Source organism: Heterocephalus glaber, unplaced genomic scaffold (genome assembly GCF_053883595.1).
Source record: "Heterocephalus glaber isolate CG9 unplaced genomic scaffold, H.glaber_assembly_v1.0 deba00000621, whole genome shotgun sequence".
NCBI lineage: Eukaryota > Metazoa > Chordata > Mammalia > Rodentia > Bathyergidae > Heterocephalus > Heterocephalus glaber.
Window position 1 is genome coordinate 19,292,970 of NW_028258153.1, and position 17,205 is coordinate 19,310,174.

The 17,205-nt window shown below is 38.3% G+C and overlaps 1 protein-coding gene across 25 annotated transcripts in view; it reads right to left on the minus strand.

Annotated features, from left to right (window-relative positions):
• Nucleotides 1–17,205, minus strand: part of Pard3b (par-3 family cell polarity regulator beta) — a 1,069,040-nt gene that overhangs the window by 99,955 nt on the left and 951,880 nt on the right. For all 25 annotated transcript variants that reach the window (XR_015449088.1, XM_087205812.1, XM_004851169.4 and 22 more), the window contains one exon: nucleotides 11,654–11,789. Coding sequence is in view for 24 of the 25 variants with exons in the window: in XM_087205812.1 (XP_087061938.1) it covers nucleotides 11,654–11,789 (136 nt within the window). In the remaining variant the exon portion in view is untranslated. The remainder of the gene's footprint in view (nucleotides 1–11,653; nucleotides 11,790–17,205) is intronic.

The following is a 17,205-nucleotide window of genomic DNA, read 5'->3' on the forward strand; positions in this document are numbered from 1 at the left end:
TATAGCATAGGGCTTTTCTGGACATATTATGAAAAAATAATGTGACTCTGAACTTGCTTTTTTCTGCTTTTTGCTATTTAGGTTTGGGTTTGGGCCAGAGATGGCTAACTTATTTGATTACAGCACAAAAAAGAATGACTTCATTTACACTTTTAAAGAGAATTGATGAAACAACACTAAACTTGGGTTTTGGTTTGATAATATTGGGTTTGAAAAAATTAAGACTGATAATTAAAGAGTAGTTTACCAGAAGAAGCAAACAATTTTTATAGTGCTTTTACATGAAAACTCAAGAATAGAATATAGGAGATTCCTTTTCTTTCAAATATATTACATAAAAAGTATCTAAAATAGTTGTTATAGGAGTTCCCCTTTTATTCTCTTTCTGCTGGGAATTAGTGCAGATTTGAATGAAGCAAGGTCTCAGAACCTTAGGTTTCTTGCCTATAAAACAGGATGATAGATACCCAACTCAGAATTATTGTATGGAACACTTTTTTATAGTGTAGAGTTGGCACTGAATAAATGATGACATTGTCATTAATAATCTGGTTGTAATAAATATGGTTGTAGTAAAAATTCTTGAGTAAATAATCTGTATATATTCTCTTTGTATTCTACACTCCCTATTATTTGAGCCCTTAACTGGACCCTGGTATTTCTTTGCTTCAGGGCTTTCACAGAGCTGAAAGCAGAAGCAGCTTGAAGTCAACTTTCTTCTCCTCTTTGATTTTAGCATAAACTCATTAAAGAGATTAGATGTGCCCCCAGGGTCAAGGATAAAAGAAGTGGACTTTGGGGAGGGGGAGTATGTGTGGGGAGGAGAGAGAAATACATATTGACCTTTTGGGCCAGTGGAATTTGCCAAAAGTGTCGGACAAGCAAGCCTGACAATTGTTGCCTGAAGTGATGGTGGGCATTTCACTGGTAATGGAAGGCCTCCCACAATGCAGTGTGTGCTGTAAAGAGTCCCCAAGTTTGGAATAATCAGAGGTTAAGAAGCTCCCAAAAGAACTAAGATAGAATGGTTGTCGGGCCAATAGAACAAACTGGTTCTAAATACTTCAGCATGAACATCATTTAAAAGCATTTACTAAATGCTTCCTACATACCAGTTACCATTCTAAGTGTTTTACATCTAATCATGCACATATTATTACCATACTTCTATAAGATAGTACATTATCTCAGTTTTATAGGACACAGAAGAGTGCCCAAATTTACCCTGTTATAAGTAATACAGTCTGTGATCTTTTGCAATACCCTAAAATGCTTTTCATATCTGCTGACTTCTAAATAAGTATCTCAAGCTCAGGACATATGTGTCTTAGACCGGATGCAAGGCAGGAGTCATTCAGGCTATCTCCAGGGAAGATTTGCAGGCAGGGGTGAGGAGCAGTCATGGCCCATGTTAGTTACAGAAACTGGTCCAAAGGGCCACAGAAGGCAGATGCAGAAGCAAAAAGCTCCCTTTGGAAGAGGTGAGGACAAGTTTACTGAGAAATCAATGTCATTCAATTGACATAGACAGACACTTGTCAGGAGAGGAAGTACAGACAACCAATAAATACACGAAAAACTGTTCAACATCATTGGTCATCAGAGAAATGCAAATTAAAACAACACTGAGACTCCATCTTACTCCAGAAAGTGGAGCTATCACCAGGAAATCAAAAGATAACAAATGTTGGCAAGGTTGTGGGGAAAAGGAAAAACCTTTCTGTATTGTTGGTGGGAACCTAAACTACTTCAACCGTGGTATAAATCAGTATGGAAATTCTTCAAAAAGCTAAAAATAGGAATTCTGTTTGATCCAGCTATTGCCTTTCTAGGTATCTTCCTGAAACAGTTAAAGACTTCATATTACAGTGATACATGCATATCCATGTTTAGAACAGAACAACTCATAATGGCTAACTCTTAGGAGGAGCTTATATGTCCACCAACAGACGAGTGGATAAAGAAAATTTAGTATTATACACTGATGGAGTACTAGTCTGCCATAAAGAAGAATACATTTGAGTGGATGTACCTTGAGACAATAATGTGAAGTGAAATAAATTGAAAACATAAGCTTAACTATCACATAGTTTCTTTATATGAGAAACTCAAAGTATAAATAATTTAAAGAGCAAAATAAAGGACTGGAATAGGAATTGGGGAGATAGATCTTTTGAAAATGGGAAGAGAATCTAGAGATGGAGAGAGGGGAGTGAGGGAGGGGAGGGGAAGTAAAAAGAATTGAGATGTGTTATGCACATGAACCAACTTCCTATGAGGAATGAACTCATTATGTACTGCAAACATACACTAATAAGAAAAATCAGTGCCATTGTCAGAATCAGGACATTACCATAGAAAGCTGCTCAGACAGGGAGGTCTGGGAAAGCTTGGATTCCACACTGGAAGAGAGAAGTGCCGGAGACAATGCAGGCTGCTGGAGAGGAGACCAGGAAACAGGAATAAAACTTATAGTTCTGTAACAGGAGCAGATTCCATTAGCTGCTTTTCTCATCCCTCCTCCTGGACTTCTCCTGGGACCTCTTTGGGCCAGATTATTTGTTCCTCAAAACACTGCTGAGCAAAACTACTGAGAGAATAACTTTATTAGGGAACGGGGTATAGAGGTAACATGAGACTCTGGGGATACTTTTAGGAAAGAGTAAGCTTAAATGGGGTGCCATGATGGGGAGATAAGGGCAATTAAGGGTCAAGGAACTTGGGAGACACGTTTAAAGATGGGCAGACAGTAAAGGCTTACAGAAAAGTAAAGTGGGAAGAAGGGATGTCCCTCACCTTCCCTATTTCACAAGGCTCCCTGTTCCTGCTCTGAGGTAATTCTTCTGAGTAGGACAAAGGTTTTGGATTTTAGCAGACTTTTGTAGGCTGGTTTCAGACCCTAACAACAAATAATATTTTTTTCCTGTCAGAAAATCCATTCCTAGATCTCAACTGCCAACTTCTAAATGGGTTTCTGGTACAGTTTATTTCTGTGTTGAGGATTGCCTGTACACATGTTGTCTCCTTTCAAAATGATTTATGCTATGTTTAAAAGTTACAGATTCACTCACATGTTGTATATTCCAGTTCTCCCATACAGCTTATATGTCAGTGTGGTCTTCTAAAAGCCATGTTGAAATATAAAAGGGACAAGCCACTACCACCAAAAAAAGAAATCTTTTAATTCATTTTGATTTCTTTTCTACTCAATTTCTAGTACTTCCTGAAATCTAAGTGAGCAAATTCCACTTTTCATGTGGCATTTGATGTTTCACCAGTATCAAGTTCAATCAGACTTCGGGCCTTTCTAGTTCATAGACTTAGTGGGTTTTTTCTCTAGTTTTTTTTGTCATGCTACTTCTTCCATTCTTTAGGGCAGCTGTTGTAGGAACTAAGAGAAAACACTGATCTCCTGATAGATCAGTGGGGGTACTGTTCATGGAGTTTCAGAGCTCACATCTTGTGAAAAGCGGGTGTTACTATGTGGAAGGAACAGCTATAGTGAAGGCCCATGTGATAAAGGCTTGGCCCCTAGTGTAGTTCTGTTGGGAAGTGGTAGAATTTTTGAGAGGTGGGGCCTAGTTGGAGTGGCTTAGATCATCGGGGGTGTGACTTTAGCAAAGACTGTGGTACTCTGGCCCCTTCTTCTTCACTTTTGCTTCCTGGCCATGTTGTAAGCAGTTTTGTTCCACCACTCAATTCCTACCATGATGTGCTGCCTCATCATAGGCCCAAAACAAGGGGACCCATGGGTCATGTACTGAAACCTCTAAAACTGCGACCCAAAATAAACCTTTTCTCTTTATAGTCACCTTAGGTATTTTCTTATAGTAATGGAAAGCTGACGAAGGAACCAAATTACGTTTTGTCTCTGCATTCTTTATACTTACTCATCTCTGCAAGCTTTTAACAAAAGAGTATGTGCTTGCTACCAAACAACAATGTACAAAGATGTAGATAGATCAATTCCACTTCAAGAGAATGCCTTCAGTCCTTTCAAAGAATTCTATTGCTTCTCATGGGATGAATTCCTAGGTATGAGGTGAATTAAAACATCACTTGTCTAAGCAACTAAAAATTCAGAGGTATGGTAATTTCTCATGAAGAACTCAAGTGAACTCTTCTGGGTTCCTGCGATAGCTCAAAGGTACTGGACCCATAGCAAAAATAAATTTTCTTTCTTTTTCAGTCAGCAAAGAGTGGTAGCAAATTTGAGACTGATAATAGGTGTTTTTAATTCTAAACAGGAAAGTACATGAGTATAAAGGCCTTTTTGTATCTTCTTAAAATGTAAAAAGATGACAATTTTTGTATCATTATTAGAATTCAAAGTTTGGTAAATAGCTTGATTTCCTTGGGGTCTCCCTCTTCACCTACACTTGTCTATGGAGTTTGTGTGAGCTTGGCTGTTACTTTCTGGTTATAGGGATGGATTTGTGACCTCATCCTAGTTTAGCTCTAGTATGGATTTTCTGGCCAGGAGAATTGGTCCTGTGACCTAGGCTGAGTCAATCAAGTCACTGAACAGCTCATTAAATATCTGTTCTAGGACTTTTCCTGGATCTATTAGGAGCAAGACTCTTGCCACAGAGTTGTTAGTTGGAGCTGCTGATGGTCATCTTGCCATGATCCCCAGGAAAGATGCCTGCAGAGAACATAGCAGAGCTGAGAGACAGAGAGAGGTGTCTGGAGGAGGTAGATTCAGCTTTGGGTGGGGTTAGCTATGTCTATGGACTTCTTTTATATGACCCAATGGAATTTCCTTTCTTGCTTAGGCCAGTGTACTTAGGTTTCAGTTCTTTGCAATATAAGAGCCAATCAATTAATCAGAATTGTTCATCAGTGTCCTTAGTTTTTATTAGATTCCTTTTAGAAGCAGACAAAGAAAACACACATAGTCTCAACTTATGTCAGACAGGACATAAAGACATATGTCATGTCTGTGTTTAGAAAATAACCTTAGGGTGGTTTTTGTACTTTCTCAGTGATTGTACACCCATTTTAAATCTCTTTCTTAAGATGGTTATCATGATCTCAGTCTCTTGTTCTCCCTTCACTTCAAGTGCAGAATTCATTGGATTTATCTTTAACTGTGAGATCAGCTGCTAAGTAGGTTCCTTCAGGTTGGCTCCTCGACCATCTTCATAATAGGATGAATAAATCGTTCAAAAGATTTTCATTTATTCCTCTAACCATTTGTATATTCCAACCACAATCTACCTGAGGTAATCCCCTTTGCCAGAAAAATGTAGTACCATGCTTTTTAGGACAGTGTAAACTCATAAACATGAGAGTTTAAGATGTTTTCTCTCTCATTTTTTCTATGTAGAAAAAAATGTCATCTCTTCCCATTCTAGTCTTTATACACCTTCTTTTTTTTTTGTATTAAATTCTTTTATAGGTACATTGTAGGTATACAACACAATTCCATTTCTCATTGGGAATTATACCTTTATATAATGCATCTTGGTTCTTATTTTTTCCCCATTCCTAGCCCTCCCTTCAGGCCCTCCACCCTTCCTTATTTACAAACACTTTATTTCCATTTTTTCCATTTCTCATCATTTTTTCCTTTCCTTTCTTTCCTTTCCCCTGCCCCTCGCACTACCCCTACCCCTTTGGACCTTTTCTTCCTATTTTACATTATCAATTATTCATTCTAATCATTGGTACATTTTAGGTATACAATATAATGACATTCATCATTGGAAATTTGCACCTTTACATAGTCTCTCTTGGTTCTTATTTTTCACCCTTGGCCAGCCCTCCCTTCAACCCCTCCAGTCCTCCCTATTTACAAAGATTTTGTTCATATTTTTCCATTTTCTCATATTAATCCCATTCCCTTCTATCCTTTCCCCTAGCCCTCCCACTTCCTTCGCCTTTGCCCCTTTTCTTCCTATTTCACATTACCTATTATACATTTAGTCCTTATTTACACTTTCAGTTTCTCACACCAGAGAAACTATTCAGTATTTACACGTGTGTCCTATTTATTTCACTTAAGAGTATTGCATCAATGTCCATCCACTTAGCTATAAATATCTCTAATTACTCATTTTTTATGGCTGAGTAGTACTCCATTTTATAAAAAACCCCCACATTTTCTTTATCCAGTCTCCAGTTGATGAGCATTTGGGCTGTTTCCAAGTTTTAGCTATCACAAACTGTGCTGCTATGAACATGGGTGCACATATATCACTGTGGTATGATTCTTTTAATTCTTTGGGGAAGATCCCCAGCAGTGGAATAGTGGGGTCAAATGGAACCTCCAGTCCTAGTTCTTTGAGGAAACCATACTGATTTCCAGAGAGCTTGCACCAGTCTACACTCCCACCAGCAGTGGAGCAGGGTTGCTCTTTCCCCACAGCCCTGCCAGCATTTGTTATTGGTTGATTTCATGATAGCAGCCATTCTTTCTGGAGTGAGGTGGAATCTCAGCGTTGTTTTCCTTTGCATCTCTCGAATGACCAATGATGTTGAACATTTTTTCATGTATTTATTTGCTATTTCTACTTCTTTGTCTGAGAAATGTCTGTTCATTTCAGATGCCCATTTTCAGATTGGGTCTTTGAATTTGGGAGGTCTGATCTTTTTAAGTTCTTTATAGATTCGAGATAGTAGACCTTTGTCTGAGGAAGAGCAGGTGAAGATTTTTTCGCACATTGTGGGTTGTCTCTTCACACTGCTGGTGGTTTCTCTTGCTGTGCAGAAGCTTTTTAATAAGAAGAGATCCCACTTGTTGATTGTTTGTGCTAGCTCACGGGCAACTGAGGTTTTGTTCATAAAATCTTTTCCTACACCGATGTCTTCAAGAGTTCTTACCTAACCTCTGTTCCAACTGTTTCAGAGTTTCTATTTTAATATTTAGATCTTTAATCCGTTTTGATTTTAGTTTAGTGCATGGTGAGAGATATAGGTCTAGTTTTAATCTTTGGCAAGTTGAAGCCCAATTTTTCCAGCACCATTTATTAAAGAGGCTATCTTTCCTCCACTGAGGGTGTTTGGCTCCTTTATCAAAGATGAGATGGCTGAGTGTGTCTGGTGTTGTTTCTGCATCTTCTAATCTGTTCCACTGGTCCTCAAGCCTGTTTCTTTGCCAGTACCATGCTGTTTTTATCACAGTAGCTTTGTAGTATAGTTGCAGGTTGGGGATTGTGATACCCCCAGCCATGTCTCTGTTACCTAGAATTGCTTTTGCTATTCTGGGTCTCTTCTTGATCCAAATGAATTTTTGGATTGTTTTCTCGAGGTCTATGAAGTATGCTGCTGGGATCTCAATTGGAATTGCATTAAATCTATATAGCAGTTTTGGAAGTATGGCCATTTTCACTATATTAATCCTTCCTACCCAGGAGCAGGGGATGTCTGTCCATTTTCTGATATCATCTTCAATCTCTCTTTTCAGAGTGCCATAGTTTTCAGAGAAGAGGTCTTTGATTTCTTTCATTAGGTTGATTCCTAGGTATTTCAGGTTTTTGGATGGTATTGTGAAAGGAATTATTTGCCCTATTTCTCTCTCAGTGAGTCTGTCATTCGTTTACACACCTTCTTATAGGTAAGCAGACTTCTAATTTAGCCAAAAAGTTAAAAAGAATAGGAGGAATAATGACATATGCTATGTAGCTCTTAGAAAAAAATAACAGTAAAGGTACTAATATTTTTAGTAAATTTCAGAGCTATCCCATTTCTGAAATTACTTTCAGAATGTTCACGTTTCTGTTAAATAAGCAGGTAATCTTTATCTACTAACAACAAAAAAAAGGCAGCCTGTTGCCAGAGGACTGTGACAATCTTAACAAGTTTTACAGAAAATAAAATACCAGCAGATAACAGAGACCATGTTTTCTTTTGGCAAATATTAACACTTCAGAGCTCGCATATCTTGCTTACTTAATTGGGCCTATAACAGCTCACCAGGGCGTTTCACTTGGAGCCATTGAAATTCTCTCTACCTGTTCTTTACAGCTTTTTAGACCCTGAATGGGAAAACTGCTACAAAACAGACTGGCTGAAAAGATTTTTAAGGTTTCAGGTCCATATTTACAAATATTACAATCTGTGTGCATTTATTTTAAGACAAATGAAGTGCATAAATCAGGAGTTTTCTTGGAAAAGGAAAGCAAATAAAGGAAAGCAAAAACTAAGACCACATTGCAAGAAAAAAAAATGTTCTGGGTGAAGTAAATCTCAAATTGTCTCTATAGCTTTCCCAGTACCCTGCCTCCAAATGGTTGCAGACCCTGACACCTCAAACTCTACTGGTCTCTCTGGGTTCCTTTACACCTCTCTAGACAATGGCATTTGTCATATGAACTCTTGTTCTATGGTGTTTTGGCTTAGATGTCTGTATTCTTAGCTAGATTCTGAGCTCCACCAAGACAGAGAGTGTCATACTATTGTTACCAACAACGAGCCTACATTAAGATCAAGCAAATATACGGGTTGCAATTGAATAGGAGATAGAGAGCAAAGAGAGGAGAAATGAAGAAAAGAAATAGTGAGAGGAGTCTTAGGCTCAGGTCACTTAACATGTGTAATAGAGGGTAGCCAGTGAAGGTGTGGAAAGTCCAGAGAAGGTCAAAGAAAGATATCCTTCCCACTGAGAAGGCTGCCTTTTACAAATATTCCTAGATCCTAATCATCTGTCAGGCAATTATTCATTTTCACTTTGATGACTTTTGGGAGCCTACTTTTATTCTTTCTGGTCTATTTTTAGTAAGAACACACAGGGTCATCTGTATCTGTGGATGCTACATAGATGTAGATTCAACCAACTGCTGATTGAAAACATTTATAAAAAATGCACTTTTGCAAACCTGTACAGATTTTTCTTGTCATTGTGCTCTAAACAGAACAGTACAACTGTTTACACAGCATTTACATTGTATTAGGTATTATAAATAATCTAGAGATGACCTAAAGTATATGGGAGAATATGGGTAGATTTCATGGAAATACCTCATTATTTCATTTAAGGGACATGAGTCCTGCAGATTTTGATATCTGTAGGGGTCTCAGGACCAACAACTCCATCATCCAATAATAAGAGAGAACCGTAATTGTCAGGTAACTTTCCCTCCTACTTCCTTCTTGAATGCTCAGAAGGTCCCCAGAACAATATGACTCAGGAGAACATCTGTTAGGCCTCTTGACCTGTTACTAGACTTAGAGAATTCCAAGTATATGAAAGTGTTTCTGATGGTGCTGCTATAGAGGATTTTATTAGCAAACTTGCAATGTGTTAATATCTACTAAAGCAGTAAGAGTCAATGACCTATTTTTAAAGTTTGAGTCAGAAACCTTGTTGAGCACCTGGAAAGGCACCTGGGGCCTCTCCTATCCTCCTTTTCTCAGCCATTTGGTTTGACATTAACAAGTATCCCTGTGATGCTGAGGACAAGCCTAATCTAGAAACTGCATTGTCATAAAAGCTGCTTTGGCATGGCTGGCTGGCAGGAGTGAAATGTTAACTTTCTAAACTTGCTTTCATAGATTTCTCCAAAAAGTAGCAAGTCAATGGTGTAATTTCTCAGGCCTCTGCTAAACAAAAGGTAGTAGTGTTTTCCTTGGTGTGGGGAGAGGAAAGGAAAGGATGCGGAGATCCTAATCCCTGCTTTGGAATATCGCAGGCGATCACAAAGAACACTCATCTTTTATGACAGTGCATTTCCCAAGCATCCCTTTGGGAAGCTTTGGACCCAACTGTCTAGGGAATTATAGCATCAGTCACTTTTGGCAAAGCACAGCACATCGGAGCATGGGAAACACAAATGAAAATAGAGACGCTTCTTTACTTGCTAGATTGCCTGCTTACACATTTGCCTGGCATAAAAATAGGATCATTAAAAAAGGAAAAACACAAGGGAATAGTTTATCCAGTTTAGCTTTGGTGAGAGTCAGAAGAAACATTCAGTCTCTAGAAGATTAAGCGTCTTCATTCTTTCACCTTGAATTAAGGAAATAATATAAAATAAAGTCAAAATGACCAGGACTGCTTAATCTAAAACTCATTCTTATTTTGCTTACAGGGATTCATAGTGGTTTGGGGATGGTACTTCTCAATGCATTAGACATGGTGTTCTGTTTTGGGTATCTTAGAAATAACTTTGCTTTATGGTATTGTTCATTTATTTTGTTAAGAGAGCCAAGCCTTGCCTAAGGAGTTGCTCAAATCTCTTGTCAAAGGCAGTAAATTGATCTCAATCAAGTTGAACATAGGTTAAATTTGTTATCTAATCTGCTATTCTATGGAAATCTTTCTCTTCTGCTACCTAGACTCTAAGAGATAAGTTGTCCCAGCACTGTAAATGTCATTCTTTTTAATGTTAACACCTGTAATAAAATTAACAAATAGCTGCTTGCTCTGATCTACAGTCTACTAGAACTATCTCCAAAGAGGCTGTTGCCACTTGGTTTGGAGTCACCAGTCTTCACTGTGAACCTCTGGTTAGTGCTTTTAAACTCTGTTTTCAAGAAGCAGGAATCTTGTGGGCTGGAGTTGCTCTTCCCAACAGTGGTGTCTCTTGAAACTGACTTGCCAACTGTGTGTCCTATGTGACCTGACAAAATACAGATGTGAAAACGAGCAGGGACCCACTTGTTCTCTGGACTCTACTTACTCTTTCCTGATCTTGTAAGCATAAATATGAATGTGAAATCCAGGAGAGAAAACTTCCCTTGAATAGATTTGGCTCCCAAAAGAGCTGCTGTCTTCAGTGAGCTCCAGGATGGCAGAGTTTTGTTTTTAACATAGCACTCAGATCTGGAGCAGAAGGCAGTAATTGTCAAAAAGGGTGTGTGAGAAGGAATCATAGCTAGGACACTCTATGATCATGCTCAGATCTGCTCCAATAATGTTAGTATGAAGAGTTAATGATTGTTGAGCACCAGGTTCATGTCAGGCACTGTTCTGAGTATCTGACAGCTACATGTCATCTAACACCTATGTACCGCCTCTGGACATTCTCGTGAATGGTCACCAGCAAAGTGTATTTTGTAAGCACAGACTTACCTTCTTGGAAAAGACAAAAAGAAAATGAATCATTCTACTCTGAGAAAACCCAGGGAATATATTTTCAGTGGTTACAATAATCTTTTCTGTTCCCTGTGTGTTGAAAGATACGCCAAAATCTCCCCTTATCTCAAAACAAAGCAATGCTAGTATACTGGTAAGCTTGGTGGAATGTGAGTTGCTCAGATCTAATATACGAAAAATTGACATCTCTGACAATAATCTTCAGAAATTTACTTCTAATAACCATATTCCAAAGGAGAGAGGGCTCACATTGCAGTCTGTTAATGCTGGCTGAAGTGTTTGAGGCCAGAGGAGGGTAAAGATTTGGGCTCTCTGAATGGTGGCAAAGAATCTCTGTCTTTAAAGTAGCTGCCATCTGCTCACCTCCAAACCAGACAGCATACAACCAGAAGTAAGCATGAAGGCAGCTAGAAGCACCATGTAACCCATAAGGTTGGACTGATGTAAGCAATGTCTGTGGGAGAAAACCGCTATCATTTGCATAATATCCATATGCATAAAACCTAAGGAATTTCAACATAACTTGATATGCACAGAACATACTTGACCATGTTCTTTTGCTGTAAGTTATTTCAATAAAGAGGAATTGATGATTCAAATCAAGCATGGGCTTACCCAGTGAAGATCATAATCAGAAGGCCTCGTTCTTCCTTCATCATCTTCATATAAAGGGAAGCCCTCCCTTCGAGCTTGATAATACTCCTTTCGTAGTTTCTGGATGCGGTCAGTGCTTCCTCCCGCAGGGCGACCACTACAGCACACAACAAATGCAGTCACACAGTGTACATCAGCCTTGAAAGCCACTTTTTGATCTTCCTATTAAAGGCATTATCATCCAAATTTGAAAGATTTAATGATATCATTCAAATATGCTAGGAAAATAGTGAAATTAGTAATTAAAATGAATAAAAAACATGCATACCTTCACTTCAAGAGTCAAAACATCTGATTTGAGATTAATAATTACCTTTGGAATGAGAAGGTAAGATAAAGTCTGACCTTTTAGAGCAATTAAAATAACTACCATTTTCTTCTTAAAATCATAAAGACAGTTTGAGTAAATTTTAATGTGTCTCATTTTCTAAAATAAGTGTTTCCTATTAGGGACAAAGTTGTAGCTGTCTGAATGAAGGTTGGATGTGATACTGGCTGGCATATGCCAATGTTCCTTCCAATGTGACTCATGAATTTTGTGGTGAGATGGTGGCACTAGAGTATATATCAATATACGGGTTCAGCCAAGTTTAGGTGAAGAAAGAAGGCAAAAGCCACGAGAAAGGAAGCATGAAAAAGGATAGAAGAAGCTGGGTGACAGCTGAGAATGCTCTGTTGTTGCTTGTCCTACGTTTCCCTCTTGTACTGCAGCTACTGCATCTTCCCAGGACTTACACTTCTGCAGTGACACATCCACTCATCCCCACCTTGGTCAGCCAGTGGTTCCTTTTAAGCTTGGATTTATCTGTCATGATCATTTCAACAGAGGTACTATCATGCCATGTGATTCAGGACTGGGAAGTAAGCAGAGAATGATAGGCAGATCTGAATCATCATTCAGCTCCTTTAATTGATTGAGGCATAACTGAGCACCTTATTGTGCCAGACCTTATGTTGAGACCTGGGACTGTAAAAGTAAACATTTCACAGTCCTTACCTGCAAGAATAACAGTCTAGGAGGTGGGGACCAAAAGGGACACAGAAGACTACAATCTATTGTGATAGGTGCCATAATAGAGATCTGCATGGGGCCACGGGAACATAGAGGACAAGGCCATAGAACGTGGTTACAGAAGGCTCCACAGAGTAGATGGCACTTTAGATGCCCCAAGAAAGCTCTTGTTTCAGGAAATGTAGGCTGGTTACTTGGGCAAGTGGTGGTCCTCAACCTCTTCAGTCCTCCCTCACACACACTTTGGATGATACATGCTCCCTCCCTTTCAGAAGGAAGTTAGAATAAATGTGAGTGCTGGAAACTTTAATTTAGGGATATTTAGAATTTACACTAATAAATGACAAATGTATATCACTGGCAGATTTGAGTACTTAATTGGTATAGACACTCGTGTTTCATGGATAAGTGAGAATCACTGTTCTAGTTGATAAGGGATGTGGAGTATGGGAAGGTAGGTAGGTAGTGGCCCTGGTATGAAGAGCCTCACAGGCCCAAAAGTTTCCTGAATATTGCAGTTGAGTTTTCAATTTAAAAGAGATATCCAATAAAAATGAGATATCAAAAAAGCAGTAGCACGAGATCATCTATTTTGTTAAAGTATTTAAAATTATGCCTGTATGGTTTCTCTAATATGAGAACCCTAAAATACAAATAAATATAAGTGTAAAATAGAGGAAAGGTGGTAGGACAGAAAGGCAGGCTTTCTGGAGAAGGGGAAGGGGGTCATGGCGGGGGGTGGAGGAAGGGAAGGGGGTGGCCAAGATAGGGTTTAAATATGTATATATCTCAAGCCCTCCAAAGTTATATAGTCCTAACACACACTAATAAAAATTACATTTGTAAATTATTAAAAGGAAAAGGGTCGAGTAAACATGCTTCCTGGGGGACTCCACAGTAAGGGAAGTGGACAGGTGTCTGAACCTTGCTGTCTCAGAACTGCTGTGGGGACCAGTGCTGGGTTCCCCAAGTGCTCCACAGAACTGTGGTTGCTGCTTTTGATTAAGAAAATACAAATTCTTCAGGACTATGTGGCTTCATTTTTCTTCAATGTGCATTTAAAACCTTTTCAGATAGCTCTAGCTCTTTTCCTTCACTTTTTCTTTTTTTTTGTACCAGGGATCTTTTCCTTCACTTTTTCATAAATAAAAGTTTACTTTGAACACTTGATGAAGATAATGCTAAGAAGACAAGGCCTGCTAAGCTTCTCAGAAGCACCAGTAGGTGGGAAGGCTCCAAAGTCCACCCTTAACCCCTCCTAGCTCCTGAGTCATTGGAGAGGATGGTGGTGGCTTGATCCCAGGCACAGGCTGCTGCCTTAATAGGAACTCAGGCACCATACTCAAACTCACCAGATGAGTTCAATCAACACTGAGTGCACACTGCATACATAATCTATTAGTTTACCCTGAAGAAACTGAAGCATTGAATTCAAGTGGAATGAAGTCATCAGTAATAAGGGGGAAAAAAGAAAGAAAGAAAGAAAAAAGAAACTGATAAAGCACTGTTTATTTAAAAAACCAACACTACAATTTCCCTCCATTTGTGGTGGGAAAAAATCATATTCAGACTGTAAACTATTCTTCCATATGCCTATAAATATATAAATTTAAAAGTATAGGTTTGATCAGATTGCCATTCTCAAACAAAGGAATGTGGCAAGAATACAAAATCAGTTATTCTAGATTCAAAGATTTCCCAATAGCTCACAAAAACATGGCTACTAATCCAGAGAAGAAATTTGGCCCCAGTGGAAAAACAAACAAACAAACAAACAAAAAAACAGGAAAAAAGTCGCACAGCATCTTAGTGCAAAACATACTGTATTTTTCTCCATGTGAATATTTAAAGGTAATAGGGAATACTGTGCAAATTTTCTTATGATTGCTTGGGACTATATCTCAGTATCATCTCTTCTTTTTTTCTTTTCAACCCTCATTCTGCCTCTAGTAACCACATAATATTTTTTCTAAGCAGGTGCTTAATATAATAAAAATAGGAATAGCACATTTTGATTTCAGTTTTCAGCTTTTCTCAGTGAATAATGTATGTATGTTTACCACCAAATTAATAAAAATGATATATATCATTATTTTAATCAAAGCAGGTAAATGATTCAACTCTGTGCTGAGGATGTAAAAATTTAGCAATTTGGTGGAGACATACAAGCACTTTGTAATAATAAATGTTAAAGGTTACAATTTATAGAACACTTATATAGCAATTACAACATTAAGAACATTTACTCCATTTTCTGTTCAGGGCAGACATCGCTAATCAATTACAGCATTGTTTACAACGATCCCAGACATAGATTCAGAATCCATCTCAACCCAGAACTTCAGGAAATCACTACTAAACTACAGGAGCTGGCACTTGAGTTGAATTTATTTGCAAGTCTGTGTAGTAGACGCTATATATCTTAAAATAATATTGCTCCAGGTGTGGTGGTGCATACCTGTAATTCCAGGACTCTGCGAATCTGAGGCAAGAGGATTGCAAGTTCAAGCCCAGCCTGTGCAACTCAGGTACTTAGTGAGATTTTTGTCTCAAAAGTAAAAAATAAAAATAAAAAAGGGCTAGAGAATGTACCCCAGTGTGAAGGCCCTGGGTTAAATCCTCAGTACCACACACACACACACACACACACACACACACACACACACTAAAGAATACTGTACGAAGCTCATCACTAGTAGATGATTAACAAGATTAGCCTGACTTTAGACTTTTCTTTCCACTATAGCTTACTATCTTCCAATCTGTTTCTCTTCTCCATCTTATTTATGTTTTACACATGGGTCCTCTGGCAGCAAATAAACCAGATGAAAATTAAGGATGGCCTACAAGACTTCCTGAGGATTCCCATTTCCCTTATCTATGCATTTTCCTGACTTTATAGAACTTTGCAATATGGATTCTAGGGAATCTTTTGCCCATTAGCTTCAGAAATGACATCAAATTATGATGTAACTCAAATACTCCTGGAACCACATAAAATCTATCAGAATATCAATAACTATCACAATATTGTTAGTTGGGAAATTAGGCTTTTGGCATTATTTGCTCACTGGATGAAGTAAAGTCTGGTCACTCTTAAAAAATGTTCTACTACAGCACCATCATATGAGGGTGATAAATGACAGTCTTACATTTTAAACATGCTGAAATTTTATGTTATTTCACACAGTGTAACAAAATACTTATATTGTAGGCATTTCTTGTCAATTACACAACCTCTCCCTTTTAAAGGCAAATGAGTAGTTAAACATGCCCTTCTTACAGTACTGCAGAGCTGGAAGGAACTAAAGTTACAACAGATTTCAGAAACCATGTCGTTTTCTGAATAGCCACCTATAGCAGCCATCCACCATATGCAATCAGCTCCACCCTAAGGCATCATCTGCTTCTTTGGAATCTCATCTTAACTCGATTATCCTTAGTTCATAATTCTCTCAGTTATAATACTTTTTAAAATGAGTGCTCATTTGTGCATGTGATAGTTTCCTCCTACTGCTGCTGCAGGCTGGAGAAGTAAATAAGAATTATAGAGCTTCTATGATGCCCTCGCTACAGTATTTGCACTCTACATATTTCATCTCATTTAATCTTCAAATCTGTGAGGATGAGATTGTTGTTGACTTTTCATAAAGTACACTGAGGCTCACAGAAGTCAAGTAACAACTGGTGTATGGTGGTCCTTGATTTGTATGCCTACAAAGCCAGAGCTGTTTCTACCATATTATGTTGCCTTGGAAGAAGGCATTAAAATGCAGCAGGCATTTTGTAGCTGCAGTTCACAGGCATTTCAAGGCAGAGGGAAGTTAGCAGAGAACATTTATAGCTATAGCTTTTGATATTCTTTTATTTGCACAGATCTTTGCAATAAAAAACAGAAACAGAAGTAGCTAAAGTAATAGAAATACAAGCGATGAAGTCTGTATTCATTAAAGAATGATGCTGGAGCAATGGCAGACTGATATTTCTGGATAAGTAACATTACATTTCTAACAGGCTTTTGTAAGAAACTAGTATGAAATTGAATGGGGTGCAAAGGAGAATCAACATATGACAAAGATCCCACATCAAAGACAAGCAAACTCTGGATCAAGACCAGGACTGAGAGGCAGCAAGGGCTGAAGCTTGGAAAATTCATGGTATGTGAGTGAGAGGGAGTCAGTCACTAGCACCAGCCCTTGGCCACTACTGAGCAAGTGAATTTTTTGGGACTACTGTGTATGCATGTGTAAGTGGGTATGTTTGTAAATACACACACCCTAAAGATGAAACTGTACACGTGAATTCCAAGCAACCATTTCCGTTTTCCTCAAGGCACGTAACTCTTCACTCTTGAAGGGAAAATGTTTGTCTCTCATGAGCACAGTCATTTTAAGTACCAAATTGGTGTTCAGATTTAATAATGTGGCTAAGAAATAACCTTTGTAGAATGGAATCTTAAGAGAAATATTCCTATCTGGATTCCCGTACAGGTGATAATCTA